Here is an 18,061-nt window from a genome sequence, read left to right as displayed (position 1 = left end):
TTAGTTTTCCATTCAACAAGTCATACGTATTTTCTTTTTGACATTGATTGCAATCTCCACAATGTAACAGCACTCTTTTCATTTATTCCTTGTGTTTACCATTTCCATTAGCCCTTTCCTATCCCTTCCTGCCTTCTGAGCCTTTTGCATCTTGTATTATTATTTGGTATGCACCAAAGAAGTGCATACCTCCCTGGGGTTATTGTTCACTTGATGTATGGGGTAAATTCAGTTTCAGGCTTGAAGGGAGTCTAAGGACCACAGTCTCAGGGGTCCCACCAGTCTCTATCAGACCAGTAAACCCAGTCTATATTATTATTCTCTCCCACTTTATCCAGGACCTTCTAATGTTATCCCTTTTAGAGCAGGTTGGTAGTGGTAGGCAGGCATCTAGTTATTCTGTTCTTAGTGTTCTGTGTCCCCCTATTTACCTATTGCTTGGCTGAAATTTGAGGCTATCAGGGTAAGTTCATTTCCAGACCTGAAGGGTGGCCAAGGGTTGGAGTCTTGGAGTTCTTACAGTGTCTAGCTCACCATTAAGCCTGGTCTTTTTTTTTTTAATTTTGAGTTTTGTTCTGTATTTTCTCTCACTGTATCCATTCCATTACCTTCTAATATCCCTTGCATAGCAGTTTGTAGTCGTGGCCAGGTACCATATAGTTCTTCTGGTCTTAGGATCATAGAGACTGATGCTCCTGTGCTCCACTGGACTCATTGCTTTCAAGCTTCTTCAATTTTCATCACTATTCTTTCCTCTGAACAGACACAGACTAATAGTTGCACTTTATATGGCTGCACATGAGCTTTTAAAATCCCATTTACTACTTACCAAAATATACCGTCTCTCTTTCTTAATACCCTTTTCTTTCTGGGTTTTTGTATAATTGTACTAATCTGGTTCTAAGCATATTGTGCACTTGTCTTCTTTAACAGTTTTTATGGCCCTTAAATGTAGATGTTTCCCAAGATTATGTGTCCAGCTTTTTAAATTATTATTATTATTACATTCCTCCTTCTAAGAAAATTTCTCAGCTCCCAAATCTCTACCTGTAGCTGTATTCTTTGCCTTAAATTTCTAGTCTTCACTTTAAATGTGTCTGCTGGATATTGCCACACCAATATCCCACTGATAATTAAAAGAAGAAAACATGTCTGACCTCAAAAAACAGCTTATTTCTAGACTTCTTTTTCTTAGGCTGAAAACCATGTGGCTGTCTTCTTAAAATTCACTTCTCTCAACTTCCATCCTGCCTAATACCCTGGCAGTCTCCAAAAGATAAGAGCTTTAGGGAGCCGTGAGTTTATGTTAAAGGGGAAGGAACAACTCAGAAAAGGAAGGGGGCAAATGACTGTACAACTTGAATGTAATCAATATCACTGAATTGCAGCTTTATGGTATAAACAAGGAATCTGTTGAATAATAGAAAAGTAAATTAGAAGTTTTGTAAGTTTATAAGAGAGTTATAAATACTTGTATAATGTTAAATTTAAAATTAGTAATGCTAAAACAGTTGGCAACTTCCCCTTTCTGTGTATCAGGAAATTAGAAATGAAAGATTATCAAAAGGTTCTTACTGAAAATATCATTAATTTTTTTAATTCAGAAGATAATGTAATTCAGTAGACACTGTTGGATTGGTGTGTATTTTGCTGTGTATAGTCTCAACAACAACAAATAAAAAAATAACATTTGATTACCCAGTTTATTAATTCATCAATTATTTATGAAGCAGCTGCTGTCTGAAAGACACTAGTCTAGGCATTGGGGATATAAATAAAACCTTCAGGTTGCCTGCTGTGATAGAGCTTTCATTTTCGTGGGAGAGCCAATGGTAAGCTTATAAACAAACGTGCAAGATGTTACGTACCATTGAGTGGATTCCAACTCAGCAACTTCTACGCACAACAGAACAAAATACTGTCCAGTCCTGCGTCATCCTCAAAATTATTATTATGCTTTATCCTATTGTTTCCACTGTGTCAGTCCATCTCGCTGGGAGTCTTCCTCTTTTTTGCTGACCCTCCACTTTATCAAGCATGCTTGTACTGGTTCCTCCTGACAACATATCCAAAATAAGAGAACAAAGTCTCACCATCCTCACTTCTAAGTAATATTTTGGCTGTATTTCTCCAAGTTCCTTCTTCCTTCTTCGTAGTCTTTCTTAGTCTTTCCTAGTCTTTCTAAGTCTAGAAGCTCTGCTGAAATCTGTTCACCATGGATGAACCTGCCTTTACTTAAATTACTGGTGGCTTACAGAATCACAGCAACATACTAACCACCCCAGTATGACAAACTGACAGACAAGTGGTAGAAGTGAGGTAAACAATTTCAGGTCAAAGGACTGTGACATAAGAGAGTAATTGAATAGTGAACGATTTCTATTGGATAGTAGAAATAGTCACATTTCACATGAAACAGGACATGTGAGGAAAAGACAATGTCTCAAAGTTTTCCCTCCTTTCCACTGTAACAAAACTTAACCTGTGCCTCGCTATAATAAATATGTATGTACTGCTTCATTATAGAATTCATTTTATTTAACCCAGAGCTTCACATTGAAGAGCTTTTGATTTAAATTGAATTATGGTAAATAGTGACAGATACTGACTTCTTGATGAGATAATAGTTGTGGACATGTAATAACCACTCTAATCGCCTTCATTTTTTTGGAGTAACATTTTTTAATGTGACATTCAGGCAATAATCTGCCCCTTATCTTTCCAGTCTCATTTCTTACCACACCTGCCTCATAATCTTCAACAAAGCTGTTTACGGCTCCTTGTATCATGTGGTTTCTTGTTTTTGCTCATGCTTTTTCTCTTCTACCTAAACTTCCCTTCCCCCATATCACCTTATTTTCAAACCTCAGTTCAAGAACTCCTCCAGGAACTCACCCCAAAACTAGGTTAATGACCTCAACTTCTGAGTTCCTGGTATATTCAGTTGTTGTTTTTAAATGCCATCCAGTCAACTCTGATTCAGCAACCCTGTGCACAACAGAACGAAACACTGTCCGGTCCTGTGCCATGCTCAGAGTTGTTGTTAGGTTGCAGTCCATTGCTGCTGCCACTGTGCCAGTCCATCTCGTTGGGGGTCTTTCTCTTTTTCACCAGTCAGTCCTTCTGTAGGAACTAGTCTCTCCTAATAATGTGTCCAAAGTATGAGAGAGAAGCCTTGCCATCCTTGCTGTAAGCATTCTGGCTATACTTCTTCCAACACAGATTTGTTCATTCTTCTGGCAGTCCCTGGTACTTTCAGTATTCTTCTCTAACACTGTAACTCAAATGCTTCAATTCTTCTCTGGTCTCCTTTATTCATTGTCCAACCTCCACATACATTGTTGTTGTTGTTAGGTGCCATCGAGTCAGTACCGACCCATAGTGACCTTATGCACAGCAGAAGGAAACATTGCCCACATACATATGAGGCGATTAGAAATACCATGGCTTGGGTCAAGTGTACTTTAGTCTTCAGACTGATGTCTTTGCTCCTGAGCACGTTAAAAGGTCTTGTGCAGCAAATTACATTGTTTAATTTCTTGACTGCTACTTTCATGAGTGTTGATTGTGAATCCAAGCAAAATGAAGTCTTTGACAGCTTCAGTCTTTTCTCCGTTTTTCATGTTGTTCATTCATCTACATGTGAAGGTTTTTGTTTTCTTCACATTGATGCATAGTCTGTACTGAAGGCTCTGATCTTTTATCTTCATCAGTAAGTATTTTAAGTCCTTTTCACTTTCACCAAGAAAGGATGTATCATATACATATCAGTATTAATGAGTCTTATCTCCAATTTCTCCAATCCTCCAAACCTAATGTCAGTCTTAAAAAGTTCTTCATATAATCCAATTTTTCTGATTATTTGCTCAGCAAACAGATTGATTAAGTATTGTGAAAAGATAAAATCATGGTACACAAGTTTCCTGATTTTAAACCATTCAGCATCCCTTATTTTTTTTTCCAACAACTACCTCTTACTCTGTGCGCAGGTTCCTCATGGGCACTATTAAGTGTTCTGAAATACCCATTCATTGAAATGTTATTCATAGTTTGTTATGATCCACACAGTCTAAAGTCTTTGCTTAGTCAATAAAGCACAAGTATTTTTTTGGTATTCTCTGCTTTCAGACAAAATCTATCTGATGTCAGCAGTGATCCTAGTTCCATGTCCTCTACTGAATTTGGCTGGAGTTTATGGCAGTTCCCTGTCACTGTACTGTTGCAGCCGTTTTTAAATGATCTTCAGCAAAATTTTACTCACGTGTGATACTACTGTTGTTAGATGATTTCCACATTCTGTTGGGTCTCCTCTCTTTGGAATGGGCACAGATTTGGATCTCTTCCAATCAGTTGGCCAGATAGCTGTCTTCTGAATTTCTTGGCACAGATGAGTGAGTGCCTCCTATGTTGTATCAGTTTGTTGAAAGATTTCATTTGTATTCTGTCAATTCCTAGAGCCTTGTTTTTAGTGAATATATTTGTTGCAGGTTGTACTTATTCCTTCAATACAATCAGTTCTTGATCTTACGCTGTCTCTTAAAATGGTTGATCATTGACCATTTCCTTTTGGTACAGTGACTCTGTGAATGATGCTTTCTGCATCGTTCAAGATTTTGCCAGTAGAATTCTTCAGCATTGCCAGTCTTGATTTTTTTTCTTCAGTTCTTTCAACTTGAAAAATACTGCTGAGTGTGTTCTTCCCATGGGGTTTTCTAATTTTAGGTCTTTGTGTATTTCATTGTAATACTCTGTTTTCTAGAATTGCCGTTTGTAATTTTCTCTTTAACTGTTTTTACTTACTCACTTCTTCCATTTACTCTAACATTGGAAGAAGTTTCAGTGTCTCTTCTGACTCCATTTTGGTCTTTTCCTTCTTTCCTTTTGGTCTTTTATGATCTTTTACTTTCTTCCTGTATGTTCTTGATGTCATCCCACGACTTTCCTCATCTTTCAGTCATTGGTGTCTAATGCATCAAATCTGTTCTAGAGATGGTCCCTAAATTCATGTGGGGTGTGTTCAAGGTCATATTTTGGCTCTAATGGACTTGTATTCATTTTCTTCAGCTTTAACCTATACTTGCATATGAATAATTGATGGTCTGTTCACAGTTGTCCCTTGACCTTGTTTTGACTATTCCATCGTCTCTTCTCACAGATGTAGTCAGTTTGATTTCTGTGTATCCCATCTGGCAAGGTCCGTTTGTATAATAGCGTTCGTTTTATGTTGTTTAAAAAAATGCATTTGGCAGTAAGTTATTTGTCTTACAAAATTCTGTCATGTAATCTCCAGCATCATTTCTATATCACCATGACCATATTTTTCAACTACTGACCCTCTTCTTTTTTCCAGCCTTCACATTCCAATCACCAATTATCGATACATCTTGATTGCATGTTTGATCAATTTCAGACTGAAGATATTGGTATCCAGAGAGCACTTTTATTAATAATTGTACCTACCACATTCATTGTAATGTTTGTGCTTGCCTTTCATCCACAGAGTAAATGGTAGGGTATCTTGTGTCCATCATATCAATAACCCAAAGTGCTCGACACATAGGGATCCAACAAGGGATTGCTGAACTTACCTATAATTCTAAATAGGCTTATCATTTATGTACAATATCTCTTATCCCTCATTGATAGTTATCTGACTTACCTAAAGGCATTTGATGAAGTCTCTCATGATAATCTTTATAGACCAGATGATGAAGTCATGCTGACTTTGAAAATACTTGCATTGGTTAGTCACTGGGTGAATGCCTATTACATAAAAAGAATGTTTTTTAATAGCTATACATTTGTAGTCTAGAGTAAAAACTTCAGCAGATGGAACTCTTCCCAGGTGATCAAGTTTTGCGAATTACTTGGATGAAGAGACAGGAAGTATGCTGGCCAGAATTTCAGGTGGCACAAATCTACCTAGCAAATATTTTAGAAAACCATCAGCAGCAAAAAAAATTATAGCAAGGAAAGCCATTTAACAAAACAAAGTTCAGTAGGGAGAAATTGAACATTACAAGAGTTGAGGGGGGTGAAAATCTGCTCTTCAAGCGCACAGTGTGGGAGCTTGAGCTTGGCAGTAGGATGTGTGGCAGCCAGAGGAACACTTATTTGCATACTTAGTGTGAGAATTAACATTATGCAGCTGCTAAGAAAACTTTCACTGACAGAGACATATTATCTTATCAAGGAGGTGAGAACTTTCATCGCTCTTTATGATGCTGGGTGACTTGGGCTATTAAGTTCTGTGCTTGGTATGTTTGCAGGGAGATGGTCACACTTGGAGGGGCATGTCCAAAGAAGAGCAATCAGGAAGGCTAAAATACTGTGTAAGGCATAAGTGCAGAACTGGGAATACTAGTCAGAAAACGAGGAGAGTCAGGCAAGCATGATAGCTGCTTTCAAACATTTGAAATACTGTCTAAGAGATAGACCCAAAACAAAACCTATGGAGTTGATGATCCTGAGTCCTAGCAACCCTGTAGGACAGAATAGAACTCCCTCATAGGGTTTCCAAGACTGCAAACCTTTGTGAAAGCTCTCTCAGAGTGATTGGTGGGTTTGAATTGCCAAACTTGTGATTTGCATCCCAGCACATAACCAATCCGGTAGCGTAGTGGTTATAAATCGGGCTGCAAACCACAAGGTTAGCCGTTCGAAACTGCCAGCTGTTCTGCGGGAGAAAGATGAGGCTTTCTGCTTCCGTAAAGACTTATAGCCTTGGAAACCCTGTACAGGGTTGCTATGATTCGGAACTGACTCCATGGCACATAACAACAACAACGTAACCACTGTACCACCAGGGCTCCTTAATGGAGACTTAGGCGTTTTTTCATGTATTCATATAATCTTAGACCAGTGGTTGGTTGTGGCAAATTTCATTTATCATGAAGAGCTCTCCTTCAGATGTCTAAAGATAGAATGAGTTACCTGGTGATGAAGTGAGTTTCCCATCAGATGGGGTTTACAAGCAGAAGTTGGGTACCGCTTGGTGAGGTGCTTTCAAAGGCCATTCAAACATCAGTTGGATGGGTAGGTGGAACATACTTGTGAGGTCTGCTAACCTAGACAGCTTAAAATCTTTCTTCCATTTGTTTTTCTTCTGGAAATACATTTTGTTTTCATAAAAGAAGCCAGTGAGAAAAAGCTTACCTTTACCAATAAACGTATGATATTACATGCATTAAATTTTATTTTGCTTTGGCCTTGAATTGTTTTTAACTTTAAATTATTTTTTTCAACAGATGGACGACCTCAATGGGAGGTAGAAGGGAAAATAATCAGGGAAAAATGTCAAGGGGTGAGAGATTTACTTTCTTTAAAAAAGGTTTAATGTAAAATTGAACCAATGCTACTTTATGGTATAGATGTAGGTATCTTTCTCTTCTAAGTAACAGAAGCTTAGAAGAGAGCTTGATACTTTCCTAATGTTAAAATTAAAGTTTAGGAAAGATAAGCAGTTAGTGTCTTTTCCCCCCTTTTGTGTGTATAGGAGAATCAGAAATGAAGATTGTCAGAAGGTTCTTAATGAAATTATCATTACTTTATCTGAGTCCAGTAGAGGGGGAAAAAAATTGGTAAACAACATATACAGTGGCAAAAGAGGAGGAGGACACATCCTCAGGGGTTTATAAAACTATTCCTAACTCCTCAGCTGCTTTATTAAGCCTTCCAGGAATCCACACAAAGAGCTATGATCCCTTCAACCCAGTTTGAATGGAGACAGAGTCTTCTCGATAGTAGGGAATATCACTACCCACATTGTTCTCCAAAGAGCTGAAGAAATCAGGTTGAGGATTGCATTTGTTTGGGACTAAAAGTTTTCACCCAACTTGTGTAAAACTTGTTTCTATGGATCCAGATTTTGTATATTCCTAATTTAGATCACTTTAGATATAAAATTTAAGATAAAAAATCTAAACTCTAATGCAAATGGGCATTATTACTGGTAAATGTTAAACTTGGTAAAAATCATAGTTGATTTCTAGTTAAGCAATCTATAATATTAATTGAGCTATTTGATATAGTCTGTGTTAAGATTTCTAATTCTGATACAACTAGAAATCAAGTTGGATTGGTACAAAACAATTTCTTGTTTTAATGGTTTACTTTTAAAAACTTATCTTGTGCCAAGACTGAAGTGTCCATATTGTAAATCTCCAGTTGACTTATATGACCAGTTCACGTGCCTTGTAGTTAAGACGCATGAATATGAATTGTGCTGAGTGTAGCAGGTGTGTTTCATTTTTAGTTCTGAGTGTAACACAATCATCCTTCCATTCTCCTTAGGCTCACATTGTCCTTGAAGTTCCTCCATATCATAACCCAGCAGTTACAGCTGCAGTGCAGGTGCACTTTTATCTTTGCAATGGCAAGAGGAAAAAAAGCCAGTCTCAACGTTTTACTTACACACCAGGTAAAAGGCTTATTGGTATGGTTTCCTATAGACCTTTCTTTCAAATAAATAGAAAGTTTTTTGATGAATCCTGTATTAGAATATTTAAGGTAGGGTGCTTATAAACAATGAAAGTACCAATATATGTTTAATCTGTCAAGTTTATATTGACTTTAGGTATTACATGTGATGTCAGTTGTTATTTTATATCATTTATTCTAAGAAATTAGAAATTTTAATACAAATTTGAACTCGATTTTTTAAAGAGACACCAAAACTCACCAACACTATAGAAAGGGCATGTTTTTATGAATATGCATGTTCTTCTGGATCCTGAGCATCCCTTGTGCCCTTGGCACTGCAGAAAAGTAGCTTACCTACTTCATAGTGATATCTTCATATTAACCATTCTGAATCAGATGAAAAATCTCTCCTTTGAATTTCATTGTGGGTTTATTGTTGCTGCTGTTAAGTGCTGTCAAGTTAGTTCTGACTCATCGTGACCCTGTATAGGGTTTCTGAGGGGTGGCTAGTGAGTTTGAGCTGTAGACCTGTGTTAACAGTGCAGTACTTATCCACACCAGGATTCATAAAGTTGGTGCCAAAGTTTCTGATATTATAGATTTACATCCTAGCAAAGGAACTTTTCCACACCTCTTTTTCAGGTCAAGTGATGTAACTTTCCAGTTATTGATGTGACAAATATTATATGCAGTAGTTCTTGTTGATGGATACATGTGTATACTTCAACCATTGCTGTCCAGTCATTTCCAACTCATGACAACCTTGTAGGACATAGTAGAACTGTTCCATAGAGTTTCTGAGACTATAGAAACAGACTTTCACATCTTTCTCCCACTGAGCAGCTGGTAGATTAAAATCACCTAAGCAGCCCAATGCTTACCCTACTATGCCATCAGGACTCTTTGATTATACAGTTAGAAAACAAATATTAATTATAGAACCTTTGTGCTATGCGCTGTGCTAGTCATACGATAATTTTAAAAATCATAGTGATCCTCTTGCAAAAAACTTGTGAAAGGTTTATTGTAAAGAAAACATAGACTTGAGTGCTGGTTATTATTAATGATCATTCATCCACTCATAAATTCTAACACCTGGTTAAACTCATTGGTAGTCTCTAAAGGCTGCCTATATTCTTTTTAAAAGCCTGAAAATTAATATTACATCATAATTTAAATACATTTTCATTTCAAATAGAATGCAAAATTTTAAGAACAGAAGATTTTGGTTAGCTATTACATCCATTCAGATGTTTTTTCAGTATGTATTTGAAGGTGCCTAATAGTGAGTCACTTCTCTTTGGAATGGTCACAAATGTGAATCTTTTTCAATCAGTTGACCAGGTAATGGTCTTCCAAATTTTTTGGCATAGATAAGTGAGTGCCTCCAGTGTTGAAAGATTTCAGTTGTATTTCATCAATTCTTGGAACCTTGTTTTTTGCCAATGCCTTCAGTGCACCTTGAACTTTTTCCTTCAGTACCCTTGGTTCTTGATCATGGTATTTGTCATTTGAATCTGACAAGCATATGGTTTACTATGCTAGCAATGATAGATTAAAGAGGAAGGATGTTGCAATCATCAAAATGAACATTTCAAAATCTATAATGCTGTCTGTGATAGGATAATATCCATATGCCTACAAGGAAGACCAGTTAATACCACCACTTTTCAAATTTGTGCCCCACCTACTACATTAAATTGAATAATGCACAAAGCATCAAAGGAACAGGGAAGGAATACACAGTCACTGTACCAAAAAGAAATGGTTGATGTTCACCCATTTCAAGAGGTAGCATATGATCAAGAGTCATGGGTGCTGAAGGAAGTCGAATGTGCACTCACGGCATTGGCAAAGAAAAGGGATCCAGGAAATAATGGACTGTAAATTGAAATCTTTCACCACTGATGCAGCACAGGGAGCCCTCAGTCATCTATGCCAAAAAAGTTAGAAGACAGCTACCTGGCCAACTGACTGGAAGGGATCCATTTATGTATCCAATGGAATGCAGGAATCATTGTATAATATCATTAATATAGCATTCTAGTAAAATTTTGCTAAAGATAGTTCAAAAACATCTGCAACTGTACATTGATAGGGAACTGCTAGTGAGAGGTTCAAGCTAGATTCCGGCGAGGATGTGGAGAGAGGAGTATCATTGCTGATGTCAGCTGGATCTTGCCTGAAAGAAGAGAATACCAGAAAGATGTTTCCTTGTACTTTATTTACTGTGCAAAGGCTTTCAATTCTATGGATCATGACAAGCTATGCACAACATTGCAGAGGATGAGTATTCCGGAACACTTATGAGGAACCTGTACATAGACCCAAGAGGCGGTTGTTCAAATGGAACAAGGGAACAATGAATGGTTTAAAATTAGGTATGGGCCAGGATTGTATTCTTTTACCATACTTAGTCATACTGAGCAAAGATTTTGAGAAGCGGGATTATATGAAGAAGAATGTGACATCAGGTTTGGAGGAAAAGTCATTAACAACCTGTGATATGCAGATGATAAAACCTTGCTTGCTGGAAGCAAAGAAGACTTAAAATACTTACTGATGAAGTTCAAAGACCACACCCTTGGCACCCATGGAATGACAGAAGAACAAACAAATCTGTTGAAAGAAGTACATCCAGAAGGCTCCTTAGAAGCCAAGATGACCAGACTTAGTCTCTCGTACTTCGGATATATTATCAGGAGGGACCAGTTCCTGGACAAGGACATCATGCTTGGCAAAGTGGAGGGTCAGTGAAAAAGAGGAAGACCTCCAATGAGAGGGATTGGCACAGTGACAGCAGCAATGGACTCAAACATAGCAATTGGTACAGGACTGGATAGTGTTTCGTTCTGTTGTTTATAAGGTCAGTCAGTACTGACTCAGTGGCATCTAACAACAACAGTTTCAGCAAGCAAGGTTGTATCATTGCATATTGCAAGTTGTTAATGTGCCATCCTCTAATCCTAATGCTACATTCTTCATATGATCCATCTTCTCAATTATTTGCTCAGCATACAAATTGAATAAGTATGGTGAAAGAATACAACCCTGGCGCACACCTTTTCTGATTTTAAACTGTTCAGTGTTCCCTTGTTCTGTTCAAATGATTGCCTCTTGTTCTGTGTACAGATTCTTCATGCGTACAATTAAGTGTTCCTCAGTACTCATTCTCCACAATGTTGTCCATAACTTGTCATGGTCCACACAGTTAAAAGTCTTTGTGTAGTCAGTAAAGCACAGATAAACATCTCTCAAGTATTCTCTGCTTTCAGCAAAGATCTAGCTGACATTAGCAATGATATCATTCATTCTACATCCTAGCTTGAACCTCTAGGAGATCTCTGTCAGTGTAATATTGTATGTGTTTTTGAATTATCTTTAGAAAATCTTACTTGTACGTGATAGTATTGATAATTGTTTGAGGATTTTTACATTCCATTGGGTAGCCTCTCTCATAATCATTCATATTTATACAACATGTATACTGTATTCTAAGTCCATTGTATATTTGCTCATTTAATCCTGGTGTGGCACCATAGAATAAACATTGAACTGCTAACCACAATGTCTGTGGTTCAATCCCATCAGCCACCCCTTGGAAACCCTATTTAGTGTCACTATGAGTCAGAACTGTCTCGACGGCATTTCATAGCACTAACAACAATAGCCTTATAAAATACCTTATGTTATTATCTTATTTTATAGATGTGGGAAACTGAGTGGTTAAGCAATATGTCCAGGGTTAAGCATATGAATTTTAGAGTCAAAATTCACATGTAAGCAGTCTAGCTGTCTAGAGCTATTACATTTAGATTTATTTATTAAGCTTATAGTAATTTGCTGTATTCTGTTTTAATAAATCCGTACACAGTAACTCATTTATCCTCCAGTAATGCTGTAAGATACTGTTGTTAACTTCATTGTATGAGTAAATGAATTGAGGTCACACAACTAATAAGTGATACTGTCAGGATTTGAACCCAGTCTATCCAACTATAGATAAAGTAAAGAACTGCATTTTGGGTAAAAGCACCAGCATATACAAAGGCTTTATGGTTGGTGGGATCATGAAAGATTAAAGGAGTTGTAGGAAATAAGCTTTATCGGGAAAATGATGTATCAAATTTATGTTTCAAAAATCATTTTCTTCATATTCTTTTGACTTCATAAGATGTCACTGATCAGTTTAGTGTTTTTCTAAATTACTATTGTGGAGAATTAATTTATCTGAGCCAGAGTAGAGTCAGAGATGTCATTCAGTAACTTACAGCAATGGTCAGAGGAGAGATATGATGGTCATTTGTACTAGAGTGGTAACAGTGATGAAAAGTATTTGGATTAAAAAAATATTTAGGTAAAATCTATAGAGTGCAGTGATATGAGATTGGTTATGTGAGAAAGAGGGGGCGTTACGGATGATTTGGATATTTCTGACTTGCTTAACTAGTTGGATGGTAATGTGATGAGATCTTGGTTAATGTCTTTTATCTTCTTTTCAGCATACAGGCAGTCTCTAGGTTATGAAATCCAACTTATGGGCAACTCCTACTGGCCCTTTAATGTAGGGCTTTGAATGCTATCAAAGTGAAACAAGAACAGACCTGAATTTTTACAATTTAAGTGATTCGTCATGGTAAACAGAACAAGAAAAATTATAGGTTGAAGCCTTGGAATGGGAGAGTCAGACAAGTTATAGTGAGCCTTGTCAGGAGCTGGATTACTGGCAGTATTGTGGAAAGCAACACACATTAAAGTGGTGTAGTCAGCTGCTATCTTTGAGTGGAACTCTGCCATTTTTGAGTGGGGCAGCGTTGTTTCAAAGCTCTATTTTAATGTTATGTTATTTTGTTCCCCAAACAGTGAAATGGAGTCCTTGTGAGGTGCTATGGGTTAATGCACTGGACTGCAAGGTTGGTTTGAACTGCAAGGTCGGTTCTTCAAGCTCACCCGCCTCTCCTCAGAAACCCTATATAGGAGTTGCTATAAGTCAGAACCATCTTAATGGCACTTAACAACAACAGCAACGTTGATTGCACTAGCCTCTACTCGCTACAGATTCTTCATTATAGTTGCTTTCACTTGCTTCATGTACAGTTTTTAAATACTAAAGTCAGGCTGAATATGTATCTGTTCCTTTTGACCTACAAAGTCTTAGACAAAGTTTGGAATGGATTTCATTCATATCCTGGGGACTGCTTATATTTGTCTATAAAGTGGGAATCACAATAATCCTTACATTGTAAAGCAAGAAGGCCTGGTAGCATAATGGGTTGTGAATTGAGTTGCTCACCTCAAGGTCAGCAGTTCAAATCTACCAGTCACTCTGCAAGAAAACAGTGAGGCTTTCTGCTTCCTTAAAGATTTACAGCTTCAAACCCTGTACTGGATTGCTATGAGTTGGAACTGACTCAAAGGCACACAACCACCACTGTCATGGTATCGTAAAGATAGTCTTGAAGTGAAGTGGGATCTTTTTGTTGTAAATGACAGTTGAATATCCAGCTCACGTCCCTGGCCCTTTTTATGGGAATAGAGATGAACTACTCTGATTGGCCAACCTGAAGGCTTTGCCCTGACCCATGGTGAAATAAGAGTCTTTTGATTGACATCACATTAGAATAAGTAGGCAAAAGAATAGAAGTTCTCCAAAGGAAGAAGTACAAAAAGAGGGGAATAAAGAAGAAATAAAATGGAGCCAGATACCCAAACTATGGTGATTAAATGAAATAAGGTGTATAAAGTGCCAGTTATAGGACTTGGCACAAAATTTATGCTTAATACATGTTAGCCTCTGTTATCATTACAAAAGAAAATCCAGTCAGTTACTAAAGGATGCCCTTCTGCTGAACTGGAGATGAAACTCTTAAGAGGGCCTGCATCCATTTTGATAACGTAGTTGCTGCCACATCCTATTAAGATGAGTGAAATCTGTGATTTGATTGATATTTTTATCCCACAGCATCATCTTACATGACTTACACATGGCAGGCACATAATAAACATCTGTCACATGAATGGTTTCAGGAACCCATAAATGATCTCTGGACCAAATAAGTATTTTTTCTCTGTTTTAGAGGGATATCTCCTTCATTAGTATATTTTCTTGTTTGGAAATAAATTTTTAACCATAGTACTTCCCCAAGATAAATTATTTCATCATTATGAAGATTGCATGAGAAGGTGCTTTCATGGTACCTTTGATTGTTTTTTCCAGTACTATTTTTGATCCCTTACTTCTTTTGTAATATGTATCATATGATGGTTGAAGACCAAATTAGATGCATGCAAAAAACATTGTAAGCTAGAACTCTATAAATGTCTGTTATATGATTTTAGGAATATGATGCAACTTGCCAGACTATGTAACTAGCTAAATTCAGGGTTTCCAAGGCTATAATTCTTTACAGAGCAAACTGCCACATCTTTCTCCTGTGGAGCAGATGGTAGGTTCAAACCACTGAGCTTTTTTAACCTCTGTACCACAAAGGCTCTTTTTCAGTAGATCAGTTTTTTTAAAAAAAAAACAACAAAAACAACTTTTTTTGAATAGTTAATATAACCCACAAGGTTGGTTTGAACCACAAGGTCAGTGGTTGAAACTCGCCAATCAATTTGATTCTAACTCACATAATGACCCTGTAGGACAGAGTAGACTGCTCTATGGGGTTTCCTAGGCTGTTAATCTTTACAGAAGTAGGCTGCCTCATCTTTCTCCCATGGAGCTGCTTGGTGAGTTTGAACCACAAACCTCCTATTTAGCATCCTAGTGTTTAACCCACTGTACCACCAGGTCTTCTTAGTGTATATTCTAGGGCACTTCAAGAAAATCATGGAAAAATGAAATTAAGAGATAATTTTTTCCATGAACTTTTTCAAGCCACCTCCTATATACATGGTGCTGTTGTTAAGTGCCATCGAGTCAGTTCTGACCCATAGCAACCCTGTATAGGGTTTCCAAGGAGCAGCTGGTGAGCTTGAAACTACCGACCTTGCAGTTCAAACGGCTTTGCAGTCTGGTGCATTAACCCACAGTGCCACACCAGGACTCCTGTGTACATGTTGGTGAACAAAAATTCAAAAGTCACAAAAAAATATATATAATAAAAAGTGTATCTGCCCCTCTCCCTTAGTTACTTAGTTTCCCATCCCAGAAGCAAACTCAGCAGATGGCAGTTTCTTTTGCATCTTTTCAAAGATATCCATACCCATACAAACAAAAATGTGTGTGTATATGTCTTTATAATAATTTACATAAATTATGACATGTATATTCTGTAACTTGGGGTTTTTTTTGCATTTTTTAAATAAGTTTTGTGAATTGAGTGCTAGTTTACATGGGAGAGCATCAGTTTTACACTCATTGTTTCATTGCAATGTGTAACTTGCTTTTTTTGTGTGTCATTTAGCGACATATCTAAGAGATTTGTCCATTTCAGTTCAGAAAGCTCTGTGTAGTGTTGTTGTTTAAAGCCAAAACCTCTCCCTGTTGCCTTATGCTTGCTGACTTCACCAATATCCTCTAAAAGGTATTTGAGTCTGCAACCCTTGGCTTGAGTGCACACTTCAGTTGTTTGGCCTAGAATGAAGGCCTGTCTTAATTATTTTATGTTTTTCAAAATTACATTTGCTTTAATTATTTGCTTTTCAGTTCTGATGAAACAAGAACACAGAGAAGAGATTGACTTGTCTTCAGTTCCATCTTTGTCTTTGCCTCATCCCACCCAGACCAAGAGGTCTTCCTCAGATCCAGGGCACCCACATGATAGTGTTTTGTCAGCACCAAGAAGCTTGGTTTGTCCTGTCCAGCAAGCATATGCATCAATGGTAACCTCCTCCCATCTACCACAACAGTTGCAATGTAGGAATGAAAGTGTTGTTAAAGAACAGCATATGATGCCTTCTCCAGTTGTGCACCAGTCTTTTCAAGTCACACCTACACCTCCAGTGGGGTCTTCCTATCAGCCTATGCAAACTAATGTGTACAATGGACCAACTTGTCTTCCTATCAGTGCTGCCTCTACTCAAGAGTTTGATTCAATTTTGTTTCATCAGGATGCAGCTGTTCCTAGTTTAATAAATCTTGGCTGTCAACCACTGTCATCCATACCATTTCATTCTTCTAATTCAGGCTCAACAGGACATCTCTTAGCACACACACCTCATTCTGTGCAGACCCCTCCTCATCTGCAGTCAATGGGATATCATTGCTCAAATGTAGGACAAAAGTCTCTTTCTTCTCCAGTGGCTGACCAGGTCATAGGGCAGCCTTCCCCTCAATTACAACCCATTACATATGGTTCTTCACATTCAGGGTCTGCTACAACAGCTTCCCCAGCAGCCTCTCATCCCCTGGCCAATTCACCACTTTCTGGGCCACCATCTCCTCAGCTGCAGACTATGCCTTATCAATCTCCTAGCTCAGGAACTGCCTCATCACCATCTCCAGCCACCAGAATTCATTCTGGACAGCATACAACTCAAGCACAAAGTACAGGCCAGGGAGCTCTTTCTGCACCTTCAACCTTAATATGCCACAGTTTGTGTGATACAACTTCATTTTCACCTGATGGGGCAACTGTGAGCATTAAACCTGAACCGGAAGAACGGGAACCTAATTTTGCAACTATTGGTCTACAGGACATCACTTTAGATGATGGTAAGTTCATCTTTCTTGAAGCAATGGAAATCCAGGAACTATCTTCTCTAAAACTCATGAAAAAATTACAATGGGTTGCCTAAAGTCTGATTTTCCACTAATAACTGTTGCTGATTAGGGCATCTTATCTTCTAGAAAATATAATGAGGTCATAGTGTCTACAGAATGGAATTCATAAGTGCTATAAAGTAGTACTGTTGTGGAGCTATAGGATAAGCACTGGACTGTAGACCACAAGGTTGGTGTTTCAAACCGTCCACCTGCTTCTTGGAAACCCTGTAAGGTTATTATGAGTTGGAACTGACTCGACAGCATTAAACAATTCAATAAATATTACTAAATATCTGCTTTTGTAAGACACAGAGCTAGCTGTTTGGAGTATTGTTGTTAAGTGCCATTGAGTCAGTTCTAACTCATAGCAACCTTGATTAGGAGTGTATTATGATAGTTTCAGCCCTGTACATTCACATAAGTAATGAATTTGCTCTGTCTTGTGCCCTTCTAGCTTGCTGAGTCAGGTAGTGGTGGTGGTACAAGATGAGATTGGTTTGCTGTTGCTGCTACAGCCTTTAGCACAGTTAAGATAAGAGGAAAATATTTATGTAAATGTAGCAAGTTGCTGATTTTATGAAATCAATAAATTAGTGAACAAACAGGAATAGCCGCCATCTCAATAATTGAAAATTTTCCAAGGTAAGATCTTCAAGTAACAATTTCATAGTATATTCTTGACTTTATTTTGGATATGGAAGTGAAATATACCTAAGTAGAAATTCAGTGAAAACTACCTGTAACTATTGTCTACAATGAAAATACTAAGGATTCTGTAACATGGATATAGAATGTTAGTATTCTCTTTGATTCTATACTAATCTAGAGTAGGAAATACTTCTAGATCAACCATCTCCTTTTACATATCTCAGAAGGGTTGGCCAAGACTTCTTGAGGAGGTGACATGTGTTTTAGAGTCTTGGTGTGTGT

General features: G+C 37.6%; 1 protein-coding gene across 2 annotated transcripts in view; it reads left to right on the top strand.

Annotated features, from left to right (window-relative positions):
• NFATC3 (nuclear factor of activated T-cells, cytoplasmic, calcineurin-dependent 3) overlaps positions 1 to 18,061 on the top strand; it is a 112,096-nt gene that overhangs the window by 75,613 nt on the left and 18,422 nt on the right. For both annotated transcript variants that reach the window (XM_006860225.1, XM_006860224.1), the window contains exons 7-9: positions 7,248 to 7,303; positions 8,293 to 8,419; positions 16,073 to 17,080. In XM_006860225.1, coding sequence (XP_006860287.1) covers positions 7,248 to 7,303; positions 8,293 to 8,419; positions 16,073 to 17,080 — 1,191 coding nt within the window. The remainder of the gene's footprint in view (positions 1 to 7,247; positions 7,304 to 8,292; positions 8,420 to 16,072; positions 17,081 to 18,061) is intronic.

Source organism: Chrysochloris asiatica, unplaced genomic scaffold (genome assembly GCF_000296735.1).
Source record: "Chrysochloris asiatica unplaced genomic scaffold, ChrAsi1.0 scaffold00037, whole genome shotgun sequence".
Lineage (NCBI taxonomy): Eukaryota > Metazoa > Chordata > Mammalia > Afrosoricida > Chrysochloridae > Chrysochloris > Chrysochloris asiatica.
This window is presented reverse-complemented; position numbering and strand designations above follow the sequence as displayed.